Here is a 23280-nt window from a genome sequence, read left to right as displayed (position 1 = left end):
ATACATACATACTCAGTGATTTTGATGGTATTCACAATTTTTATGATTTCCATCAACGTGATGACTTCGAAATCAGGAATTGTATCGTAGACCATCCATTAGTCCCAGAATAAAGTAGTTAGTGCCTGGGCAATCAGGTGTATCTCTTTAATTCTTCTTACTCCACCTCCCCCCTTCGTCAGGACTTCCTTCTGCTGGAGCTCCAGAACCATGACTTCCTGCCCCTTCCCCTCATTACACTGGTTGAATTGGAAGCAGAGAAGGGGCTGGCCTAATCTGGGGACTGGACAGGGAAGAGGGATGTCAAGGAGCCTTTCTCTGCCCATTCTTTTTTTTTTTTTCCCAATAGTTCTTTTAATTTTTTAAACTTGAAGTATAGTCGATTTACAATGTGTTCATTTTGGGTGTACGGCAAAGTGATTCAGTTATTTATATATATATATATATTCTTTTTCAGAATCTTTTCCATTATGGTTTATCACAGGATATTGAATATAGTTCCCTGTACTATACAGTAGGACTTTCTTTATCCACTTTATTTATAGTAGTGTGTATCTGTCAATCCCAAACTCCTAATTTATTCCTCTTCCCCTACCCCCTTTCACAACCATAAGTTTGCTTTGTGTGAGTCTGTTACTGTTTTGTAAATAGGTTCATTTGTATCGTTTTTTTTTTTAGATTTCACATATAAGTGATATCATAGGATGTTTGACTTTCTCTGTCTGACTTACTTCACTTAGTATGATAATCTCTAGATCGATCCATGTTGCTGCAAATTCTCTGCCCATTCTGACCTGACTCTGTCCTTCTGAATTACATAAGCAATACCCTTTATTGCTGCACACATGACTGGTGTTCCTTCTGCCTGACTCTATCACACTTTTTCATTTCACACTGTGCTGTGAAAAAAAATCTAATTTTTTTTAGAGGTAAACAGAATAAAAAGTTATCCAGTACTTTTTCCTTAAGTGTGTATGACATATTTTCAAGATTTGTTTCATGCTCTGTACATAAGGTGTTTTATCCAAACGTACGTCAGAACACCTGCTAGCTTTAACTCTTATTTGTAACGTTCCATTTCTTAGGCTAGATGGTAGGTCCACATGGGTTTCATCACATTCGCAAGAACATGATAGAATGATAGTCTTTTGTATGTTTGTCATTAATATCATGTGACATCCATCAATGTCATAATGATGGAATTTTGCCCATAGTCCATTCTGTTTTCTCACCAAACATCATATGGGTCCTTAACTTAGTGGATAATTTTACAAGCTTCTCCTCAATTGTGTAATATTTTTACTTTAGAATACGTTTACTCTAAGAAATGCCTCTTAACAATGATGGTCATCTCTCCTTGAGAGAGGAAATTAATAATGTTTGCTCTGAACAACATTATTTTGTGGCATGTTCTGGGGGAAAAAAAAAAGCACTAGAAACATCATTGTGCAAGATCTCCTGTTAAACATATCCTGTTCATGGTAAAACAGATGTTCTGCATGGAAACAATAACTGGGTCCGTTATTTTAATGGGGTGAATTTTAATACATTGTATATCAAACTACACACCCAACCAATTTCCTAAGTAGCTACAGCACAGTCAAATGTCTATTATAAGTGACAAACTAACATGTGAAAATGAATTGTTTAGAATATTAGTTCCAGATCATCGAACATTTAATATGATTGTTAACAAGCATCGGTTTTGTATGCAGGAACGGGTACATTTTGCATAATATACCGTAAACATTGTGTTTATGGTGTGGAGTAACAAGTGATACACTCAATAAATAAGATTTATTAGAAAAGTGCAGATAAAAATGTACAATAAAAGCAGGTAATTTCCTATCATGGTCTACGTTACCGAGTAATGTAGAGACTCAGAGTATGAAGAAAGTTAAGAACAGAGAAGGGGAAGAGAGTCGAATCAGTTACTTTGTGTTGATGGTTATGGAGTTGGGGGTTAGAGGGACCATTTCAGAGGATCTAATAGAGTGTGTCAGAAGCCGAGGCTTCCATACCGACTCCTGAACAGGAAGACTTAAGATGAAAAAATTGCAAGCTGTACCTTTGCTTGCCTCCTGCTGTTTAAGTTTGTAAATTTCTCTATGCCATAATGCTAAGAGGTTGGGTATCAGGGCATCCTGATTGTTTTCTAAGCACCAAGAACCTCTGAAATACATATCCCCTTTGTTGATTGCACTTGAGTCTGACATCATACCAATTGGACTTGGAATGTAACTCAAACATTTCCATACATTGTTTTGCGACAGAATATAAATTTGATCATTATAAACAAAGGTGGCAATAAAAACCAGGAGGATGTTAACCAAAGAGAAGTTCATTGGGGCTTCACACCCACTCTGATACTTTTTCATAACAAATAAGGTCCTGGGACTGGAGGTGAGTGGGTTGCCAGTCCATTAAACACTTTTTCAGTGTTTAAGAATCATCCTGTTCTCAGATTTAATCACCCCAACACATTCATTTTAATTTCTTTATTTGTACTGGATTCCTGTTACCTTGTTTACATTTATACTTTCACTCCGAATTACACTTACGTTACTGTTTCATTGCTAAGTTTTAAAATATTGATCTAGATTTTCAGTTGTGCTAATGATGAATTAAGCAACCTGAAAAAAAATGAACAATTAGATGCAAGTGAGAATTCGTAATTTGGATGATCTGCCCCCATTTCCTGAATGTTAGCTGAGACCAACAAAACAGTCTTCATATAGTGCACATACAGTCGTGACGAAGATAGCAATCATTAAGAACCCAATAGGATTATTGAAAAACTCATAATTAATCTGATCATTCAAACTTGTACAACATTAGTGATATTACTCCTTCCTCTAAAACTGCCCATCATCCTGCTTAGGACTTGCTGATCAGCCGGGGATCACCCTGGACTTGGATGACACTTTGATGCGAACCTCCGCTTTAGCACCTGTTTAGATTTAAAATTTTTCTCTACTTATGAAAAATTATCAGTGCGGTGCTCTGTGCTCTATTTACTAGTATAACTCTCATTTTCTTACGGCATATTCTAACACTTCTAATAGTGTAATTATCCTGTTTTGTTGTCAAAGCTTATTTCAATATATTATTTTTTATCACAGGTAACAGGTTTATCTCTCTTTTTGTTTTTTCAAAGGGGATACAGTTTTTTTTTAAAAAACCATAAAATGCGTGTTATACTCTATGACTTTGTCTAAAATTGTCTGAGTCCTCTGCCTCTTCTTTATGACTGTATGGCACAAATGGATCACAGTAAATTCTGTGTCCTGATGATGGTCTAATCACATCCAGAGCATCATTTCACCATTAACTCTTAGTACCCTTCAGTTAGATTGTGCTTTTTTCTTCTGCAGTAAAATTATCAGCAGTGTCAAGTGATGAAGTTTGGAAAACAGTTCAATTTTAAAAGGGTATGGCTCTCATTTTAAAAATAGTTTTTCCAGAAAATCTGTTTATCTCCTCCATCTATTCCCACCGTACCCTAGCATTTTCCAAATCCCCCCATCTCTTCTTACACAACTATTTGTCTTCTGGTGTGTGCCACGTTTGGAAGTCTCATTAAACCAGCATCTGTTCTGTTTTAGGAGAAACCCGAAGCCAGCCCAACGTCACTTCAGCTGCGGTCCCAGATCGAAGTAAGCACAGTGACTTTAATCATCTATTTTTGCTTCTGTCCTTTTTTTTTTTTTTTTAAGTGGTATTATGTACAAATCAGATGAAGCCTGCTGTTCTGCCTGCACTGACACTGTGAATCTTCTCTCCTAGGAGTCACTGGGCTTCAGTAGCACCGTGTCAACACCAGAAGTGGAAAGAAAGTAAGTTTTCTTCCTTCTGTCCAGGAGCAGAATTTCTAAGGTGTCTTTTAGGTCCATCCTGAGGGACATGAAATGGGTGATCATAATATTGTGTATGTACTACAGAGCTTGATGTCATTTTCCTTACATGGGGTGTGTGTGTGTGTGTGTGTGTGTGTGTGTGTGTGTGTGTAGGTGGATGAGTGTGTTTCGTAATTCAATTGGTGATGCAGAGGATTCTGCAAAGCATTAATTGATGTTATACTCCTTATGGTAAGTGAGCTTAAATATCTGCAAGTGAGCATGGAGAAAAGGAAAGGACAGCTAAGTCAACCACAATGGTTTTCTTCTTTTACACTGGTTTTTGATATAGGATGAAAGTCATAAAGAAGCAAGGTACAAAAATAGAAAACATTCCAGAATAAAACAGTGATTACAGTACCCTCTATGTACCTTGCTTTGGTGGGTGACCTTAAAACAGAGATAAATGCTTGTGACAGAGATTACAAAGGCTCACGACCCTTTCCTGTTAAAGGTAGTATGTTTGCCTCCTTGCCCTAACTTGGACCCTGTAATTTTTACTCTCATGGAAGATAATTCTATGTTACATCTTATATTTCCAGTATTTCTTTTTGGCCAGTTAAAAACAAAACAAAGCAAATTTTTTTTTTCCCTATAACCTTTCCCTCTTCTACTTTATTCTATCATAATTATGGTAGAATGTTCTATTTATGATTTTCTGAGGTAAAGAACTTTTGAGAAAGTCCACATCTTTAAACAGACACTTCCTCTGGCACAGAGCCACTCATACTGTTTCAGGCCAAGAGAGGCGTAGAAGTGGTTTAGGCATCAAGTATTTCTGGAATGAAAAGCACACGTTAGGCGAGCGTGTGTGTGCTTTACAGCACAGCTCTGCGTAATCCATCCACGTGTGTGTGCTGCTGGCACAGACGCGGCTTCCAGGAGGGAAGGCTGCTGTGTGCCAAAGCTTCAGTTCTCACTAAGCAGCTTTGGATCAGGCCTGAGGAACGTTAGGGGTGATGAGCAAAAGAAAACCAAGGCCATTGCCCACTCAAGGTTGGAAGGTAAATGTGCAGTAAATAGGAATTTCCTTTGTCTTAGTTGCATGTATTCTCCCGGGAACTTAGTAGTGTGGAGGCTGAAATAGCCAAGAGAGCTGAGTTGACATTGATTTTGAAATTGGAGGTACGACGGTGGTGTTGAACCGAGTGTGGGCAGAAACACTGAGTGAAGGGGCTGTGGGCTTTTCTGACCTGGTTTGCTATGTAAATGGCAGGATTCAGGCTGAGAACTCAGGTGATCTCTCAGACTCTCTGAATATTTCAGTGGGCAAGAGATGTTTGCCTTTCCTCCTAAGAGGAAGTGACTCACCAGGTCACCAAATTTGTACTAATCTTATTTAGGCTGGGTATTTCTCCTTCCCCTCAATTGTGGGTAGTCATTCTTTCTGTGTTTATAACCTCCACTTAGTAAAATGTGGCATGACGCTTGTGGCCCAGAGAAAGACTGACAGCCTCCTGAGGTTAACAATTTTGAGACACACACACACACACACACAAAGACACACACAGACACACACAGACACACAGACACACACACACACACACACAGCTGCTGACAAGCCCCAACCTCCCATCTCTAATACTACCGCTCTGCTTCTGTTAAATTAAAGTTTATTTAAATTTAGTTGTTTCTAAAGAATTTGAAAATTTCAGTCCATTTCATCCTCCACTTCCCTTTAAATGGTTTTCGAAAACAATGACACTTTTTTTTAATTAAAAAAATTTTTTTGAGAAGTTTTTTAACTTACAGAAAGGTTACAAGAATTGTGTGATGAACTCCCATATAACTTTCACTTAGACTCACCAATCTGCATGCTTGGTCTCTCTTCTACACACGTACACACACTTATGTAATATCATTAATTTTTACTGTTACTTCACTAAGTTGCACACCTCATGACCCTCACTCCTAAATACTTCAGCATGTATCTCTTAAGACAAGGACAATCTTATAGAGAACCACAATATAATTACCAAATTAAAAAATTTAATAGTGATCTTCCTAATATACAGTTAATATTCAAGTTTCTCTAGTTGTCGCAATAATAATTCTTATAGCATTTTTTTTTCAATCCAGCACTTTAAAAAAAATTACTCATGGCATTTACATGTCATGTCTCTTGCACATTTAATCTGAAAGGTTTTCTTGGCTTTTCTTTGTGGTATTTTTTGAGAGTATAGGCTAGGTGTCTTGTGAAATGTTTCTTGATCTGGGTTTTTTTTTGTTTCTTGTTTTTTTTTTAAGATTCAGGTAATGCATTCCTGGTGCTGTGGCCTCCACAGTGCATTACATCATGATGTCAGTTTGTCCCATCCTTGGTGATATTAATTCTGATCTTTTGGTTAGAGTGATGTCTGTCAGGTTTCTTCTAAGAAGTTACACTTTTCTCTTGTAATTAACAAATATTCTGTGGGGAGGTAATCTGAGACTATGTAAATGTCTTGTTCCTCATTAAATTTTTACCTAATGGTTTTAGGCTCTTTTAATGATTCTTGCCTGAATCAGTTTTTACTGTGATGGCTGCAAAATGGTGATACTTATTCTGAAATTGATGATTATTTTAGATTTAAATCTTCCAAAGTTTTTTTTTTTTTTGTCTTTTTAAACATGAGGTATCACCCTGGATGCTCAAGGTCAGATTATAATCTGAGTAGGTTTGATGTAGTATTTATATTGAATTATTTGTATTTTTCTACTTGAAAATGCAAGTACTTTGAAATGCAAAATCCTGCTGTTCTTCAAGTGAAAATCCTTGCTGGTAACTTTGCAAGCCCTGGAGGACGACCTAGCAAACGAGTTGGTTGTGTCTGGTGAGTGTCTGCAGAGTATCTGCCAACCAGAATATCCTTCTGAGTCTGCAGTGTTGTTTTATTGGCAGATGGTTTCTTCTCCTTTTTATTCAAAAGGCAGGAGAACTCAGTAAACAAAAGTGGACAAATCCAAGAGCAGCACCGCCTTAGAAGCAGAGGCATAGATGATGGCAGCAGGTAACAGAGGAGCTGAGAGGTTGATGGGCCCTTCCGGATCCAGTCCCCCCTCTCCCCACAGTGGTCTCAGGGACCTCAGCACCCCTGCCCTCCCTTCTCCCCCAGTTAAACCTGTTGTAAGAAAAGTATTAGGCATTAATTATGATGCAAATGTCTGTTTTCTAAAAAATACATCACCTCTCCCAGTAGTACTTTGCATTTCACAAGGTTTAAAGTTTTTAAGTTACAGGAATATAACTCTGGCAAGAAAACACGCAGGAGGTGGGTTTTGTTGGGGGAGACCAGCAGTGAGAATTCTAATACACCTGACCTGACAGCACCTGGGTAGCCTGACAAGTAGGGGGCTGCTTGGGCTCTATTTGGCTTGGCCCATCTGGCATCTAGATGTGCAGAGCCTGCATGGTGGAAGCAGGGATGGACGGAGGGATGGACGGAGAGAGAGAGGGAGGGAGGGAGGGAATGGACCTGCCAGCCGCCCCCCTCCCAGCCCCCTTCCCAGTGTGACAGAGTCCCCATTCATCCTGATTTTCTTACAGTCCGTGGGCCCTCCATATGCTTTCACTGAAAATATAATAAAGGAGGCCAAAGGAGCTTTAATTTGAACCTCTTCTATTTATATCTATTTGCATTGCCTATTGATGAGACTATCCACTTTATTACACCAGTCTTGGATTTGTGTTGACTGGTTGAAAAGGTGAATGTTAGTTAAAATTTTTGTTACTCAGGAGTAACTGAGAGCAAGCCGTTTTTGTTGGAAAACATCTTTGTAACTGTACCTATTCAGAGTGGGTGTGGGCAGGGAATGTGGTACCTCCATCCCAGTTCTGTAAGGATGGAGCCGTCAGCCACGGCAGTGCCTCCCACCCCAGGGAACTGTATGGAGAAAAACCAGGAGACATTCTGTGCTTTGGATCCTGGCCCTATTAGTTAAGATGCATACCTAAGGAATAATTTCAGTGAGCCCAGATTCTTGCATCTTCTCATACATAGAAAGCCACTAAAATAATTAACTTGAAATGTCTGGGGTTTTTTTGGTGATTAGTAGTAATCTTTTGATGTTCAACTATGTGTCTTTTTCTCAGACAAAAAAAAAAAAAAAAAAATCCTATATATCCTGGTTCCTCCCTTGTCTCTTAGGATCCGTTCCTCAGAGCTCTCTGAGAGGCTGTCCCCTGGGCTATAGTCTGCAGTAAGATCTCAAATAAAACTTAACTTGCAACTTTTATGTTGTATGTTTTTCTTCAGTCAACAAAGTTTAGTTACAGGTAACAGAAAACCTGACAAATAGTGGCATAAACTAATACAAGTTTCACTAGATACATTCTTGTTCATGGGTAGGTCCAGGGCTGGCACTGTGGCCCAAGCAAGCCTTCAGGAACTCAGACTGCCCTTGCCCTTGCCCTTGCCCTTGCCCTTGCCCTTGCCCTTGCCCTTCCCCTTCCCCTTCCCCTTTCCCTTTCCCTTTCCCTCCCTCTGGTTTTAAAATGCTGCTGCATCTTCCAGCAGGGAAGGAGAAGCAGGGTAAAGGGAAGAAGGTAAAAGGGCAGAAAGCCAAAGGCACTTCCCATAGAGCTTTCCTAGAAACCCTGTACGACACATTCCACTTTACCCTGCTCATTTCTTCATGCAGCATCTGTTCCCAGGGCACCAGCTATGAGCACAGGGCACTGTTCTGGGTGCTCTTATTCCCATTGACAAATGCAGAAACTGAGGCACAGAGAGGTTGATAAATTGCCCAAGTCGACACAGCTAATATGTGACAGATCCCAGATTGGCTCCCACTTAAGAATTCATGCTCCTAACCACTAAGGTCTAATTCCAAAGTACCTGTAGTTGTATTGCTTATGCAGATAGAGAGGTGAGAGGTGAATTGAGTTCATGAACACAGCAGCCGTTAAAACCTCCACTTTGGTTTCCCTCGGAAGTAGGAACAAGTTTTATTCTTATATAAGCCTGGTGTCTCATTTATCTATAGAGGCAGGAAGGTCCAAAATAAATCTCAAAACTTCACCTTAGCCAATATTTATAAACTCTTTTCTACTAAGTCTTTCGCTAGAGTTGAAAATTCTGATTTAGTTTCCCTTTCTTTCATTACCCGTGGTGAAAAAGCCCAAAAAATATAGTAGCATGATGGAAGAGGAAGATATAATAAAAGGGAGGGAGCTGTGTTCTGTGGTCGGGTAAAATGGATGGAGTTTATAGATATTCTATGCAAGCCTTTATTCCCTTTGGCTTTGCCTCACTCGCGGAACTGTTTCATCTGGCAAGCTGGTGACTCTTTCTGTGGCCGTGCCACATGGCACGTGGGATCTTAGTTCACCGACCAGGGATCGAACCCGCGCTCCCTGCATTGGAAGTGTGGAGTCCCGACCATTGGACCGCCAGCGAAGTCCTGGTGACTCTTTGGAAGGTGTCAACTTTCCCTTTTTCCCTCTCAAAAATCTGTCTTCCCCTCCTCTTTCCTCTAGACTCCAGGGAACAAGCCCCAGCAGGAATTCATGTGTCCCCTTTGGTCCATTCCCCACCCCCCCCCCACCGTGTCACCTGCTACCTACTCTCCGGATTGCTTGCATCCCACCATCCACCCTCTGACTGCCTGGATGCCTCCTCCCTCCATCTGCTCCAGGTGGGTGGAGCTCCTGCAATCTCTCAGACGGGCCATATTCTCCCGCGGACACTGAGCCTCTTGATTGTAGCTCCTCTGGTGGGGTGCCCTGTCCCCTACTTTCACCGTCCTCCCCACCCCCCTTACCTGCGCAAGCTCTATTCAACCTTATTTTTATTATTTTTGGCCGTGTAGCATGTGGGACCCCTGCATTGGAAGCGCCGAGTCTTAACCACTGGACCGCCAGGGAAATTCTTCCATTCAACCTTAAAAGCTCAACTCTGGTCTTGCCTCTCCCAGAAGTCTTCCCTGATTTGCAGATGGAGGTGAAGCGGCCCGCTGCTGGACTCTGTAACCCCTGAGCTCTCCTGCTGCTGTTGCAGTGGACTGCACTTGTGGGTGCTCCTCTGTGGTGACTGTGTGTGTGTGTGTGTGAGTGTGTCAACTCCCACGCTAAGGCCAGGGTCTTTTACATAAAAGGCTTTCAGTAATGTTGGATACATGCGTGACTGGGTGGGTGAGTGCACACTGGTACATGCCACTTCTTCTCCACCCCATGAGAATCTCTCCATCATCCCAAAGCATAATTCCATTTCTCTCCCCTCCTAGTTGCTAAACTTTTCCCCTGAAGCTGGACTCTTCTCTTCCTTCCCTGCTGAGATGCTCTTTCCAAGGTCCGAGGCCCCTCCCCCTCGCAGATGCTTGTTGCATTTGGCACTGATTTTCCCTTTGGTCATGCTGCTCTCTCCACCCTTAGTGTCCATGACTTTGTGGTTTCCAGTTTCTCCCCCCTCACTTTATGCCCACTCTTGGCAGCTCCCTTCTTCCCTGCCCACCCCTTACTCTGGTTGTTCCCCTGGAGCTTTCATCCAGCCTGCAAGTTCTCCCAAGATACCTACCCCACCCGTGGCTTTGAACTACTGTCTTGGGCATCCACGTCAAATCTACGCCTCTCCCTCTGCACCATCCCCCCATCTGGTGACCTGCCTGTTTGCAGTCTTTTTATTTTTTTATTTTTTGCGGTATGCGGGCCTCTCACTGTTGTGGCCTCTCCTATTGCAGAGCACAGGCTCCGGACGCGCAGGCTCAGCGGCCATGGCTCACGGGCCCAGCCGCTCCGCGGCATGTGGGATCTTCCCAGACCGGGGCACGAACCCCCGTCCCCTGCATCGGCAGGCGGACTCTCAACCACTGCGCCACCAGGGAAGGCCAAGCCTTTATATCTTATTCCCGCTCTTCCACGATTCCAGAACCTAACTGCCAAATCTTGTTGCTCCCTCTACTTCTATACCTTTCCCTTGTTCCCCTCCTTTTCATCTTCACTACTCCAGGTGAGACCCTTAACGCTCTTCTCATGAACTGGAAAAGAGCATCCAGGAAGGTACTCCCTAAAGTACAGTTAGGCAATTAGGTCCCGTCACACTGAGAGGATGCTGAGATCCCCTCAGGGACACTTAGAATTTAGGATCTCTGCAGGTTTTCACCTTTGTGATCAAAACCCGCCCCCCGCCGCCTCCTCCTCCCCCCTCCCCCCCATAGAGCACCAGCTCATCTTTACTGCTGCATCTCCCAGTTTCCCAGCCACATGACCCAGTTCCAGACCCAGGGGATGCTCTTGTTTCCAGACGCCTCCTGGGTTGTCTGGAGTTCCTGCCTTGAAAGCATTTCCTTCTTTTAAGTCCTGTTTTAAGGACTGCTTCTCCTTGAATGCTTTCTCAGTCCCGTCGCCGGCTGTATTCTTTCCACCTCTTGGAATCCAGTAGCAACTTTGTGTGGATTTGATGTCTCTTAATGTACGTTCACGTGTTATCATCATCATCGTTGTTGTCAACATTATAGCACTGCTTCTTGGGTTATTTATGTGTATTGGGCACTGGTGCTAGTCACTTTTATTGTAGGTTATCATTTAATTTTTCATGAACTCATTGAGATACGTACTATTTTTGAGGATAAGTACCTTGCCTAAGGTCCCAGAGCAAGAGACAAAAATCCTAATCTGGTCGAAGTGCCGTTATAGCCTTGGGGTTAAGATGCCTGGCCTGAAAGCAGATTCTCTGGGTTCATAGCCAGGTGCTTTCTTCCAGCTCTTCAGCTCTTGGCTAGTGACTTACCTTCATATCTACAGATTCCACAACTATGAAAAGGATAACCATTACAGTACTGGCCTCAGTCAGCTATCAAGCATCTAATAGGCGCTCAACAATCTTGTCTGTTGTCACTGTCTGTTCCGTCTGGCCCAAGTTCATGCCCTTGCCCCTGGCTCTAGCCCCTTGTGCACTTTTCTAATCCCACCCAACCCAGCGTGATCGTGGGCTCCTTGAGGCCATGAACTCATTCTCTTCCTCTCTTTGGATTTTCTTTAATATTCAGAACAGTGGTTTGCATAGAGCAAGTGCTCATGAAATACTTGCATCAAATGTATTAAATGCCCCCAGTACTTGGAAGTAAGATTAAAACTGGATTATCTCCAGGACCGGAATTACAGAAGACCTACTTTGGTCTCACCTGTTAGCTAGCATATGCCAGTGTCTCCCTAAAATGATAGCAGTGTCATATGAAGTCAGTGCTTTCTGCTCGTGAATATTAGGATTAAAAAGACACCTGTTAAAAGCATTTTAATAAACATGTAGTGGAGAGAATGGTAGTTTCCACAGATCCCCAGATCTCTTTCTAAGAGCTGCCCCTCCCCTTCGCAGCCGATTCCATTCTGCAGTCTTGTTCAAGTTGGGCTCCACATACCATCTCCAGATAAAGGTATGGTGTGGAGAAGCACACAAAATACTAATTTTAAAAATCCTGAAAATGTTTTAAACCTGCAATTTTGTTGGGAAAGGACACTTGTTTTATTTTATTCTTAGTAACAGATTTATTGAGATATAGTTCACATACCGTACAACTCACCTGTTAAAAAGTATACAAGAAAAAGAAAAAGAAAAAAAAAAAGTATACAAGTCAGTGGGTTTTAGAATGTATATTCGCAGGGGTTTTGCGACTGTCACCACAGTCAGTTTTGGAGTATTTTTGTCAGTTCAAAAAGAATTCCTGAAATGTGTAAGAAATTTCAGAAGTTCTTTTTGAAGTGGGACCTCTTCCTCAGTCAGCTCGTCCCCAGCGCCTGGGCTTGAGGAGAGGGGCCCAGGCTTCATCCGTCTGTGGAAGCCCCCTGAGGGCAGGGGCTGAGGCCTGTGGTCACGTGGGCTCCTGTGTGACGGGCGGGGCTCTCTTTCTCATTGGTAAACGTGAGCTCTTAGAGCCCACATGCGCGGTGATTGGTTATCAGTCGTCCTTGGGAACAGACCAGAGTCAGTGAGAATTGCTGAGGAGGCCTGCGAGTTTGCTGGGAAATCCAGGTCAAGCCGTGTCCCCCGGAGCGGAGACTAATGCATCCCGTTTCCACATCCTGTTTGTGGCAGAGCTGTGGGGTGTGGAGGGGAACACCACTACTTTCCCGTGGGGAAAGAGCACGTGTGGGGAGTGCAGCAGCCTTGTGGAGGCACGTTCTTCAGAATGGCTCACAAGTCGGTTCTGCCCGGTTCAGGTGGGTGTGTCCCCACTGTCCGCCCCAGGAAAGGGAGATGAGCGCTCGTGGCCCATTAGAGCAGCACCAAAGGCGACTCGGGCCCCCAGTGTCTGGTCCTTGGAGCTCACGGGGAGGAGGGGGCGAGGTGAGACAGGCAGACAGCAAACTTAAGTTTCGGAAGATAAGTAGACTGCGCGAAGAGCCAGGCGTCAGCACATGTATTCTGTATTCCTTTGCTTTAAGCATTTAGAGCCAGGCGTCAGCACATGTATTCTGTATTCCTCTGCTTTCATCAGCTGAGCAGTAGCCATCTGCCAGGGCTGTGGACATGAGGGCAAGGTCACTGTCCAGGGGCTGGGCTTCCAGTCTGTCTGTGATTGTCACCCCTCCAGGCTTCAGCTCCCAGTGACATGGCAGGGAGTCTGAGTCAGGGGGTCTCCGGGTTCCTTCTAGCCTGGGCCATCGCTCATTTTCTGACCCATTCCGAAACACGCCGGGCACCGGCCAGCGTTGCGCGGACTCTCCGCGTTCGCTGTCGCTCATGTCAGCTTTGGTGTTGGACAGAACCTGACCCTGAATTTAAGCTCTGTTAGTTGTTGTGGGATTTAAATTCTCCAAGCCTCGGGTTCCTAATCGATAAAACGTGCAGGATAAAAGCTCCTTCCGAGGGTGGTTGTGTGAAACACCCAGTGCCGTGCCTGCCTAGGTAGGTGCTGTTCTCTCCCCAGCCGCAGAAGGTAGGGTGCTTGCACCTGTGGTTTCCGTCCTGCGTCTCAGTAGACGGTGCCAGACACGCAGCTCGTAGTGGCCACGGTCACTTACAGTGCGCCTCTCCCCCATGAGCTTTCCTGTCCTTTCAACGCCCCGAAGATAGGAGGGTGGGGGAGGGCTGGGAGACAACCACCGCTTTCACAGAGCCCGTGCGGTCGCAGCGTGCTGAAATATGTGTTTGTGTGGGCCGCACACGTGTGTGTTCCATCGCGCAGCATACTTGAGGGGCTCAACATTCCAGGACGCAGGGGCTCCAAGTAAGAGCAGCTGTGCCAGAATCCTCCACCTCAGCTGTTTCCCTCTGAAAAACTCTGTGGCCCCGAGCTCCGTCTGGTGAGGGAGCCTCCAGCTGACCCAGCCCAGCTTGAGTCCACGTGCCTGGGCTGCATCGAGCGACTGCAGGAGGTATTGAGCACGCAGAGGTGGCCACTGATGACTGTCTGTCCTGCAGGAGAGGCGACCAGGACACGGGGCCGGGGAGAAAGGGGGCTATCAGTAGATAAATAGCATTCCTTTCCTAGCAGGAATAAGGGAGGACCCATACCTACAACTTGTGTGTGGGAATCCTCCTAACAAAACTATCATGTAGATGGTAGTTGGCAGTTAAGGAAACCGAGGGTTAGAAAGACTAAATGACACACCAAGATCACGAGTCCAAACCTTGGTTGAGGCAGTGGTGGAATTCCAATCCAGATCTGTTTATCTGCCAGTGCCAGGCCTTTATCATAGACTCCACCACCAGGACCACACAAGGATGGATGCACTTAGGGAAGACGAGGGATGGGCTAGGCCTGTAGTGAAGTTTCATTGAATAAGCACTTTTCATGTTTCGGCTGTATGGACGAATATGCTAGGCCCTGGAACGATGGACAGGATAGGAAAGGTCGCCGTCCTCTGACACCCCGAAGAAGACAAGACACAGTGATAGGATACCCTGTGTGCACAGTGCCGAGGGACTGGAGGAGGAGGGACCACCCACCCCTGCAGGGAGGGGCGGGGCCGAGAGCCACATAAATTCCCCATCAGTCAGGGTTCTGTTGGAGAAGCAGACGTTAGGATCACGTCGTTATAGCATTTTGACCTCACGTGTCTGTGGAGGCTGCTCCCTCTTTGTCCGGTGATGTGGCCTGAAGTCCGCAGGACTGGCACTTGGGGCAGAAATGATGTGGGAAAGTGAGGAAAGAGGACAGATTGCCGCCTGCAAGGGTGGGCTGAAACCCAGTCATCTTCACTACCGCCCAGCAAGCTCCAATGTTAGGAACCTGCAGGAGGGGCTGGCGTCCTTCCCCGGGAGGGAAACAAGCCACAGGCCCAGGATCCGAGACCCCGAGGAGGAGACTGGGCAGGAATGCGAGCACTGCAGCCCAGCTGCTGCCCTGCCACTCGGTGACCCAGGGGACACGTGACGACATGTGTTGGCCTCAGCAGGGCCTCGTGCCCTGCACTGACCCTGAAGCCCAGAAAGAAAACAGCTACCACGCCGCTTCTGCTTTGCGCACCTCACGTGAAACATCTCACGTGGCCCACGCTGACCCACTTGGGGGAGGGGATCAGGGAAACGTAGTCCAGCTGAGCTAAGGTGATGGACTGCAGACCCACCACAGCTCCCTGAGTCAAGACTCAACCCCGCCCCGAGCTTCTCTAAAAGCTTTGTCCAAATAAAACCTCACAGTCAGGATAACGCTTGAAGCATGTCGGCTGCTTGTTTTAGTTTAGTGTATTCTGTATTCTCTTCTGAAAACCTTGCTGGCAGTACTGCTTTCCATATTTTGGAGGTGGTGGAGTAGAAGGATACAAGGAGGGGGTGGAGAAGGAAGGATGGGGAACGCGTTTCCCATTTTCCAGCGGGTTACAACAGTGGTTCCAAGCACATCCGCGAGGCAGAGTCAGCTGGAGAGCTTGTTGAAGACAGACCCTCGGGCCCCGCCCAGGCCCAATGAATTGGATTCTCCAAACGTGGAACTCTGGAGCCTGTAACAAGTTTCCCAGGAGGTTCTCAAGCAGCAGCCTGGCTTTACGAACTCTGCCAAAACCTGTTTCTCGTCAGTCGGATTGAAGCTCTGTGCTTCTTCTCCACACCTCAGTCATCAGTGGATCCCGGGGCCGCTCAGATGACGCTGGTGGACGTCAGTGATCGTCATGGTGTCCCTGGCAGTGCTGCCTGGTGTCCGAATCATCTCTAGCAGGTTGCTCGTGCGTCACTTCAGATAAAGCCACAGAATCAGAAGGAGGAAGGATGTGAAGCGATCCAAGAGCAAAGTGAGACCACCAGCAGAACTACAAAGTTCAGGGAGGAGTCGGCAGCCCCTTAATGGCTTTGAATGTGGAGGGCACGAGGATGTGACAAAGGAGATGTGTGGGGATCTAAAAATGAGATCTGAATGGTGGCGGATGTTAACTAGACTTACTGTGGTGATGATTGCACAATATATACAAATATATCACTGTGTCGTACGCCTGAAACTAATATAAGGTTATACGTCAATTGTACCTCCATTAAAAAAATGAGATCTGAGAAGATAGGAAAGCTTGAGTTCCCATTTTCATAGTATTTATAACATCCAAAAGTTTTTCATCAGCTGTGTCTTGAAGGAATTAAAAGTGAAAAAAAAACAAAAGAGGGCTTCCCTGGTGGCGCAGTGGTTGAGAGTCCGCCTGCCGATGCAGGGCTGGGCCCGTGAGCCATGGCCGCGGAGCCTGCGCGTCCGGAGCCTGTGCTCTGCAACGGGAGAGGCCACAACAGTGAGAGGCCCGCGTACTGCAAAAAAAAAAAAAAGAAAGAAAGAAAGAAAGACTGTGTCAGTGGTTACTGTGGAAAGGACCCGATCCTTTGTGCTGCCAGCCAGGAGACATAGGGCTGGCAGGTGGCTCCCACACCCCTGTCCTAGAAGGTGGTTGGTCCCTGTGCCTCCAGCACGTGATCAGACGGCCAGGAAGGGCCCGGCATGCCCGCGGCTCTTCCAGCTTTGGCCTTCAGAGGCGGCTTCACTGACTCCCCTGCTCCCTTCCCAACAGCTGACAGAAGAAAGGCTGGCAGCAGCCCTGGACGCCGCATCCCTCCCCAGGTTCCTCTGTGTCCAGATGGCACAGCGGCCAGTGTGGCCGGCGTGGCTTGGGTGATGGTGAATGGGAGCCACTGTTTGTTTCCACTGAGAAAGTTCTGACCCGCTTCCGGAGCCATCGCCATGGAAACAGACTGAAGAGGTCATTGAAAGGAGCCTCTTTTCCTCCTGTCTCCGCATCCTGAGGCTCTGGCGCGTAGGGGCCAGCTCTTTGCAGCCTGGCGTTCCCTGCTGGTCCATGCAAATTTGAGAAGAATACCAAAGGGCGGTTTTCCTTACTGTGCCAGCGTCTGCTGGGATAAATTACCCCATATGCACCCTGTACCAGGCAGAGTGGTACAGGGGCCATTGCCACACCCGTTCCTGAGCTGGGGCCTGCGTCACGCATACTGATAACCAAACGGCCTTCCAGAGGAGCAGGCAGGTGCTTCCCTGTTGATCCAGCCAGCCTCAAATCTCAGCCACGTTTCCTTGCAGAAAAGCCTTTCTTGGACCACATATTTATTACACATATGCAGTAAATTTTCAAGGGGAAATAACTAGAAGGAAGGAATAATTGTGCTCTATTTACGGAATAAACAGCAGCCATTAAAAATGTAAACAAAGCTACTTACAGGTTTTTTCTCATTTTATAAAAACTAGCTTTTGTGGTGAAAATAATGTGATAAAATCCTGTTTCGTTTTATTTTGGTTTTGACAGTAATTTAGTAATTCTGAAGATAATAAAAACCTAAATAAAATATAAAATTTGGGACTTCCCTGGTGGCACAGTGGTTAAGAATCCGCCTGCCAATGCAGGGAACACGGGTTCGAGCCCTGGTCCGGGAAGATCCCACATGCCACGGAGCAACTAAGCCCGTGCGCCACAACTACTGAGCCTGTGCTCTAGAGCCTGTGAGCCACAACTACGGAAACCCGTGTGCCACAACTGCTGAAGCCTGCTAGAGCCCGTGCTCCGCAGCAAGAGAAGCCACTGCCATGAGAAGCCCGCTCACCTCAATGAAGAGTGGCCCCTGCCCGCCACAATTAGAGAAAAGCCTGCGCCCAGCAATGAAGACCCAACGCAACCAAAAAAAAAAAAATTAAAGTTCGCATCGAGGTCGTTAAAGGAAGGCATTGGTTTTTACTGTTTACACCAAAACGAGAATGAACAGAAGTTCAAGACCTCTTTTTTTTTTTTTAATGCTTTAATTTGTATGCCTGTTGAGGAAACATCGAAAGTCAGAGCTTGACCTGGGGCTACAGCCTCCTGCGGCCAAGTCACAAGCTTAAGTTGCCCTGTCAGTGCCAGTAAATGCACATCGTTTTGGCTTCGGGCTCACAGTATCGTGAATCTGGTTTTTAGTGGGAAGGACATTGGATTGGATGTCAGAAGAGCTGAGTTTAAGCCCCAGCTCCGTGACTTAGGGACAAGTCACTTCCATGAGTACTCCAGGCCTCAGTCTCTCCATCTATGTAATGGGGCTAGTTCTTTTCAGGGTCTCTGTGAGCCTGAAATCTGATGCGATATATATGAATGTGCTTGATGAACCCAGACCAATGCTTTATAGAAGTTTGTCATTTTTACTTCTTAACAAGCAAATCTGCAGTGTTGGGGCACAGGGGGGCATATTTTTCATATAGCAAGGAGTCTGGAGGTAGGTATTCCAAGGAATTATTTCCTCTACTCCCGTTTCCTTAGTATGTGACTTTCTTCCTTATAATAAAATGACAACTGCTGGGGCATTCTGCCCATGTTTCAGGCAGGACCAAGGGAGAAGGCAAAGGGCAAAAGGTGTGTGAAGACTGAGTCGTTTCTTCTCACTGTGAAAACACTAGCTTTCCCAGAAACACCCTGCTGTAAAGTTCCAGTTATGTCTTCTTGGGCAACCCAGACACCTGGCCTCCACATGCTGCAAGGGAGTGTGGGTGGGTGAGTAATTTAACAGGGCACACTGCCACCCAAGCGAAATCAACGTTCTCCCAGTAAGAATGAAGACGAGAATGGATATTGAAATGGAAGTCAACTGGCCTTGCCAGTGATGAGCACTCACTCAACCGTTCGTATCTCGCAGTGCGTCAGTATAATCTACCGAATTATCTTGTATGCTCCTGAAGGTATGGACCGTGCTGTGTGCATCTCCTTCATCCAGCTGTGCAGGGCTTCATTATCTGTACCAAACATGAAACACTGAGCAAGAAATCATCCTTGGTTGTTTTTCTAAGAGACTGATTAGTTATTGATGCCTTTTTATATGAACTTTCATAAAAAGATAATATTACATACCCTCCACTGTGTCGCGTGGACATTCTGAAGATAAGTTACTAAATCTGAAGGACTTGGGAAGGCATTTATAACTTCTCGGAGCTGAGATAGATGCCGGTACTTTCCACAGTGCCATGAGCACCACAGCTGGCATCCACAGCCAGGTTTTAGACAGGTTAGACCCAGCAGGCCACAGATGAAGAATATGGCCCAGATGGAAAAGAGAAGACGCGCTGAGAGGCTTTGGAAACCTTGGAGGATGACCATCTGGGATCCCAGGTTGGACTTGCCCTGCCCCCAGCACCCATCTGTGGGCATGTTGAGCTCTGCACTTCTGCACTTTGTATAGTCTTAGCGGGAGTGAAGTTGTGGCAGTGACACAACTAGGCCATGGGCCTCCATTGTGGAGAGATGGCTTTTGGCTGCTTTTAAGACAAGAAACTCAAACTTCTGACAGTGTCCTGCACCATTAACTTTCGGCACAAATTACCAATTGGTGAATGAAAGGACACCCATCTCTTTCAATGCACCTTTGTGAAGGGTTTGCAGACTCAACAGGGGTGGAGCCCTGCTCTTGGCCTGGAGAGCTTGTTGGTCACCTCCGAGGTGCCAGAGAGCCAACCCCTTCCATGTTGAGAAACTCAGTGCGTTCTAGAGAAGGACTATGAGAGACATGACCCCATAAGGAGAGCTGGGTGAGAGCAGAGGCCGGCAGTCGTGATCGCTGGCTTCTTGGTGGTGGTGCTCATCACGTGCAGGCATGTTCTAAACACCATGCAAGTCACAGTTCGCTGAAACCTCTAGAAAACCCATATGATCAGTAATAATATTGTCCCCATCTTGCACAGGCTGAAACTGGGATTCAGTGGGACCAAGTGGCTGGTCCAGAGTTGCTAGTTAGTAAATGGTAGAGCTGTCTTTGAACACTGGCAACTGGACTCCAGAACCCACCTCGTGAGCCGTTGTGCTGGGCTGCTTCCTGGGTCGTGGCCTTAGAGAAACATTAGAGATAATGTCATTCATGTCTAGATGCCAGTGAGCTGCCCATGCATCTCTATGTTGACATCATGTCCAATCATTCGTGTATTTTTTTTCATTTTAAGAAAAACACGGACTGCTTTCGTAAAGTGCAGTTGAGAAGTGGAAGAGGAATCACTATGTCCATTCTAACTACGTGAGGACAGTTAGTGTTAAAAAAAAAAAAAAAAGGCATGCTTTGCAGCAGAAGAGATCTTGTTCAAATACCTAGAACTTCCACGTCCCTAATGTAATTAGCAGAGGATTGAGGGATAACAAAAGTGATTGTTGTTGGAAGGCAAGCTGCACACCCAGTCTTTCTATTTTTCTGGATAAGACGCTCCTCTTGAGACATCTTGTATGGAAGGAATAGGCTCACCTAAACTGATTCTGATGGCAGGTTTTTTTTGTTTTGTTTCTTCTGCGGTACGCGGGCCTCTCACTGTTGTGGCCTCTCCCATTGCAGAGCACAGGCTCCAGACGCGCAGGCTCAGCGGCCATGGCTCAGGGGCCCAGCCGCTCCGCGGCATGTGGGATCTTCCCGGACCGGGGCACGAACCCGTGTCCCCTGCATCGGCAGGCGGACTCCCAACCACTGCACCACCAGGGAAGCCCAGGATGGCAGTTTTAAAACCAAAGATATTATAAAGCAGAGGGTAGAATAAGAAAAATTTGAAGAGGCCAAAACTCATGGCTAGAAATTTCAAACTTTTCAAATGTTCTTTTAGCACTTTCCAAGTGTGAGAATTTGATTTGTGTGATAAGAGACCCTCATGAAATTGGAATTAAAGATTAGGTGGTATTCTCTTTTGGGGTGGGCGGGGCCTGTACTGCACAGCTTGTGGGATCTTGGTTCCCCAACCCGGGATCGAACCTGCGTCCCCTGCAGTGGAAGCGAGGCGCCCTAACCGCTGGATTGCCAGGGAATTCCCTGGTATTCTTGCTTTGGGACAATATCCACTCTTAAACCTGGAAACCCTGACATTTCTTTTGGAAAGTTAATATTACATGATTGATGGGCCCCAATTATTTCCCATGATATGTATCCATATGGAAATCTACTCAACATAAATGAAGAATTATTTAGTATACACTGTGTTGAACACAGTCATCTAAATTGGTACAGTTCTTACTGCTTAAGGAAGTCAGTAGGATATAAGCAAATATTAATTATACTATGCTGAAAAAATGGATAAAGTGTGTTGGAATCTTGTTCAATTGTTGTGATTTCTTTTTATTTTTTGGAAAATATGAAATTAAAAAAAATTTTTTATTGGAGTATAGTTGATTTACAATGCTGTGTTAGATGGGTTTTGTGTCTTTTTTTTTTTAATTCCGAGAAAAACATGAATTGCTTGTATGAAGTGAGATTGAGAAGAGGACGAGAAATCACTACATCCGTCCAAATTTTTTGAGGCAAGTTAATGTAAGAAAAATAAGAAAGAGGAACCTTGGGGATTCAGAAACTGCTGGAGTCTAGGATAGGGGCTGAGTAGCGGCAGCGCTCAGTGGGATGAGGGTGGTGTAATCCTGCCCAAAGACCAAGCATATTCGTGTGTTTGAGGCAGCTCTGGGGAGTAGTTACAAGAGGTCACATTTACTGGGACCTCACCAAGTGCCAGGCACTGCCCTAAGCCCTTTATATTCACTGTCTCCTGTAATTCTCCTAACAACCCACCAAGGGAGGTGCAGTTTTTACACCACAGTTTTACTGCACATAAAAAGGGAAAATACGGCTTAGGTTTGCGGCTGTCACGGGTGGGCCTGACTCCTGAGCGTGTGAGCCCTGAGCCTGTGCAGTGTCGGCAACGGCCTTGGATTTGGTTTCTGCCTTGATCACTTAGGAAGGTGACCTTGCAACAAAAAGCCAGAACGTACAGGCCAGGAATAGACTGTGAAATGAGAGTGGAGAGTGTGTTCACCAGGGTGACAGCATGTCGCCAGCGTTGTCATCGGTACTGAATATTCAGGGAGTTCTAACAATAAAACAGCCGCTTGGCAAGAGAGTTACCTTCCATCCCAGCCAGTAAATTGGCAAGCTAATTTCCATTGTATGTATGAAATATAATGGTTATTGGCTGGGAAGGGCCCCATCAAGGGTAAAGCAAGAGATAACGGAGGGCACGGAATTTAAGGAGGCACTCGCTCCCTGCAACCCCCCAACCCCACGAGTGAGCGCCCAGCACTGGGGACCCTCCATGTCGGATGCCTTATCCCAGCCCTTACCCCATGGCTGGGGGAAGGGTGACCCTTAAATTTTCATGGCAGACAGTGGATAGTGTGAGCTGAATTTTGTTTCATGTTTATTCCTATTAAATAGAGAAGAAATGCTCCTATATGAAAAATATCTTTGCTACCCAAAGGATAATAAGAAATGTCAAATTAAGGAATTACCTATTTTACACAAAATGATTTGTCACTAAATATGAAAAATATAAATGTGAGTAGTTTGTTATATTTAGGTAAAGGTATAAAGCAAAAGAAGGGAATTCCCTGGCAGTCCAGTGGTTAGGACTTAGTGCTTTCACTGCTGGGGACCAGGTTCGATTCCCGGGTCAGGGAAGTAAGATCTCGCAAACCACGTGGTACGGCCAAAACGAGAAAAAAAAAAAAAAAGAATAAAGCAAAAGAGAATATTAACTACTAAAAAGGCCCTCAACCCATTTACCTTCTTCTCCCTCCCCCGTGCACGTATAATTCAATAACACAGATGCCTCAGTCCTTTTTCTGCATCTTGAGGAAAATTGCTGCTGGCTTTGGGGACTGCCTTGGCAGGCCAGGGGATGATGCAGTCAAAGACCCAGACACAGCAAAAGCTCTGATTCAAAATCCAGCAGGAAATAAACTAATAATGTATGTTAGCGTATTTCCGGAGACTCAAGATAAAGGAACCTTTAAAACCTCTTAAGTGTACATTTTCCAGTAACATGTAACACATGGTCCTTTCTTAGAAATGAGGTTAGAACAGTTTTTCTTTTGTTTTTTGTTTGGTTATAATGAAGTTTCTGGACAGTCCATCGGAACAAAAACACAAAGTCTATTTTAGGAATTCCTTTATGCGTGGGCATTTGTTATACCTTTCTGGTGTGTCAGCCTAAGTACGTAACAGCGAGATAGAGCTGTCTCTGCCTGGAGGTACCTTAGGCGATTTATCTGGAAATAGAAGAAGAAAAA

At 45.3% G+C, this 23280-nt stretch overlaps 1 protein-coding gene across 8 annotated transcripts in view; it reads left to right on the top strand.

Annotated features, from left to right (window-relative positions):
• The window catches only part of SASH1 (SAM and SH3 domain containing 1), a 323565-nt gene that overhangs the window by 222153 nt on the left and 78132 nt on the right, over positions 1 to 23280 (top strand). For 7 of the 8 annotated variants that reach the window (XM_033405251.2, XM_033405266.2, XM_004263733.4 and 4 more), the window contains 2 exons: positions 3606 to 3656; positions 3787 to 3836. In XM_033405251.2, the coding sequence (XP_033261142.1) occupies positions 3606 to 3656; positions 3787 to 3836 (101 nt within the window). Of the gene's footprint in view, positions 1 to 3412; positions 3432 to 3605; positions 3657 to 3786; positions 3837 to 23280 lie in introns of those variants that run through there. The other variant, XM_049695375.1, reaches the window with a different exon arrangement.

The sequence above is a fragment of the Orcinus orca genome, chromosome 12 (genome assembly GCF_937001465.1).
Source record: "Orcinus orca chromosome 12, mOrcOrc1.1, whole genome shotgun sequence".
NCBI classification, from domain to species: domain Eukaryota; kingdom Metazoa; phylum Chordata; class Mammalia; order Artiodactyla; family Delphinidae; genus Orcinus; species Orcinus orca.
The sequence above is the reverse complement of the archived record's forward strand: the minus strand, read 5'-3'. Positions and strand labels throughout refer to the sequence as shown.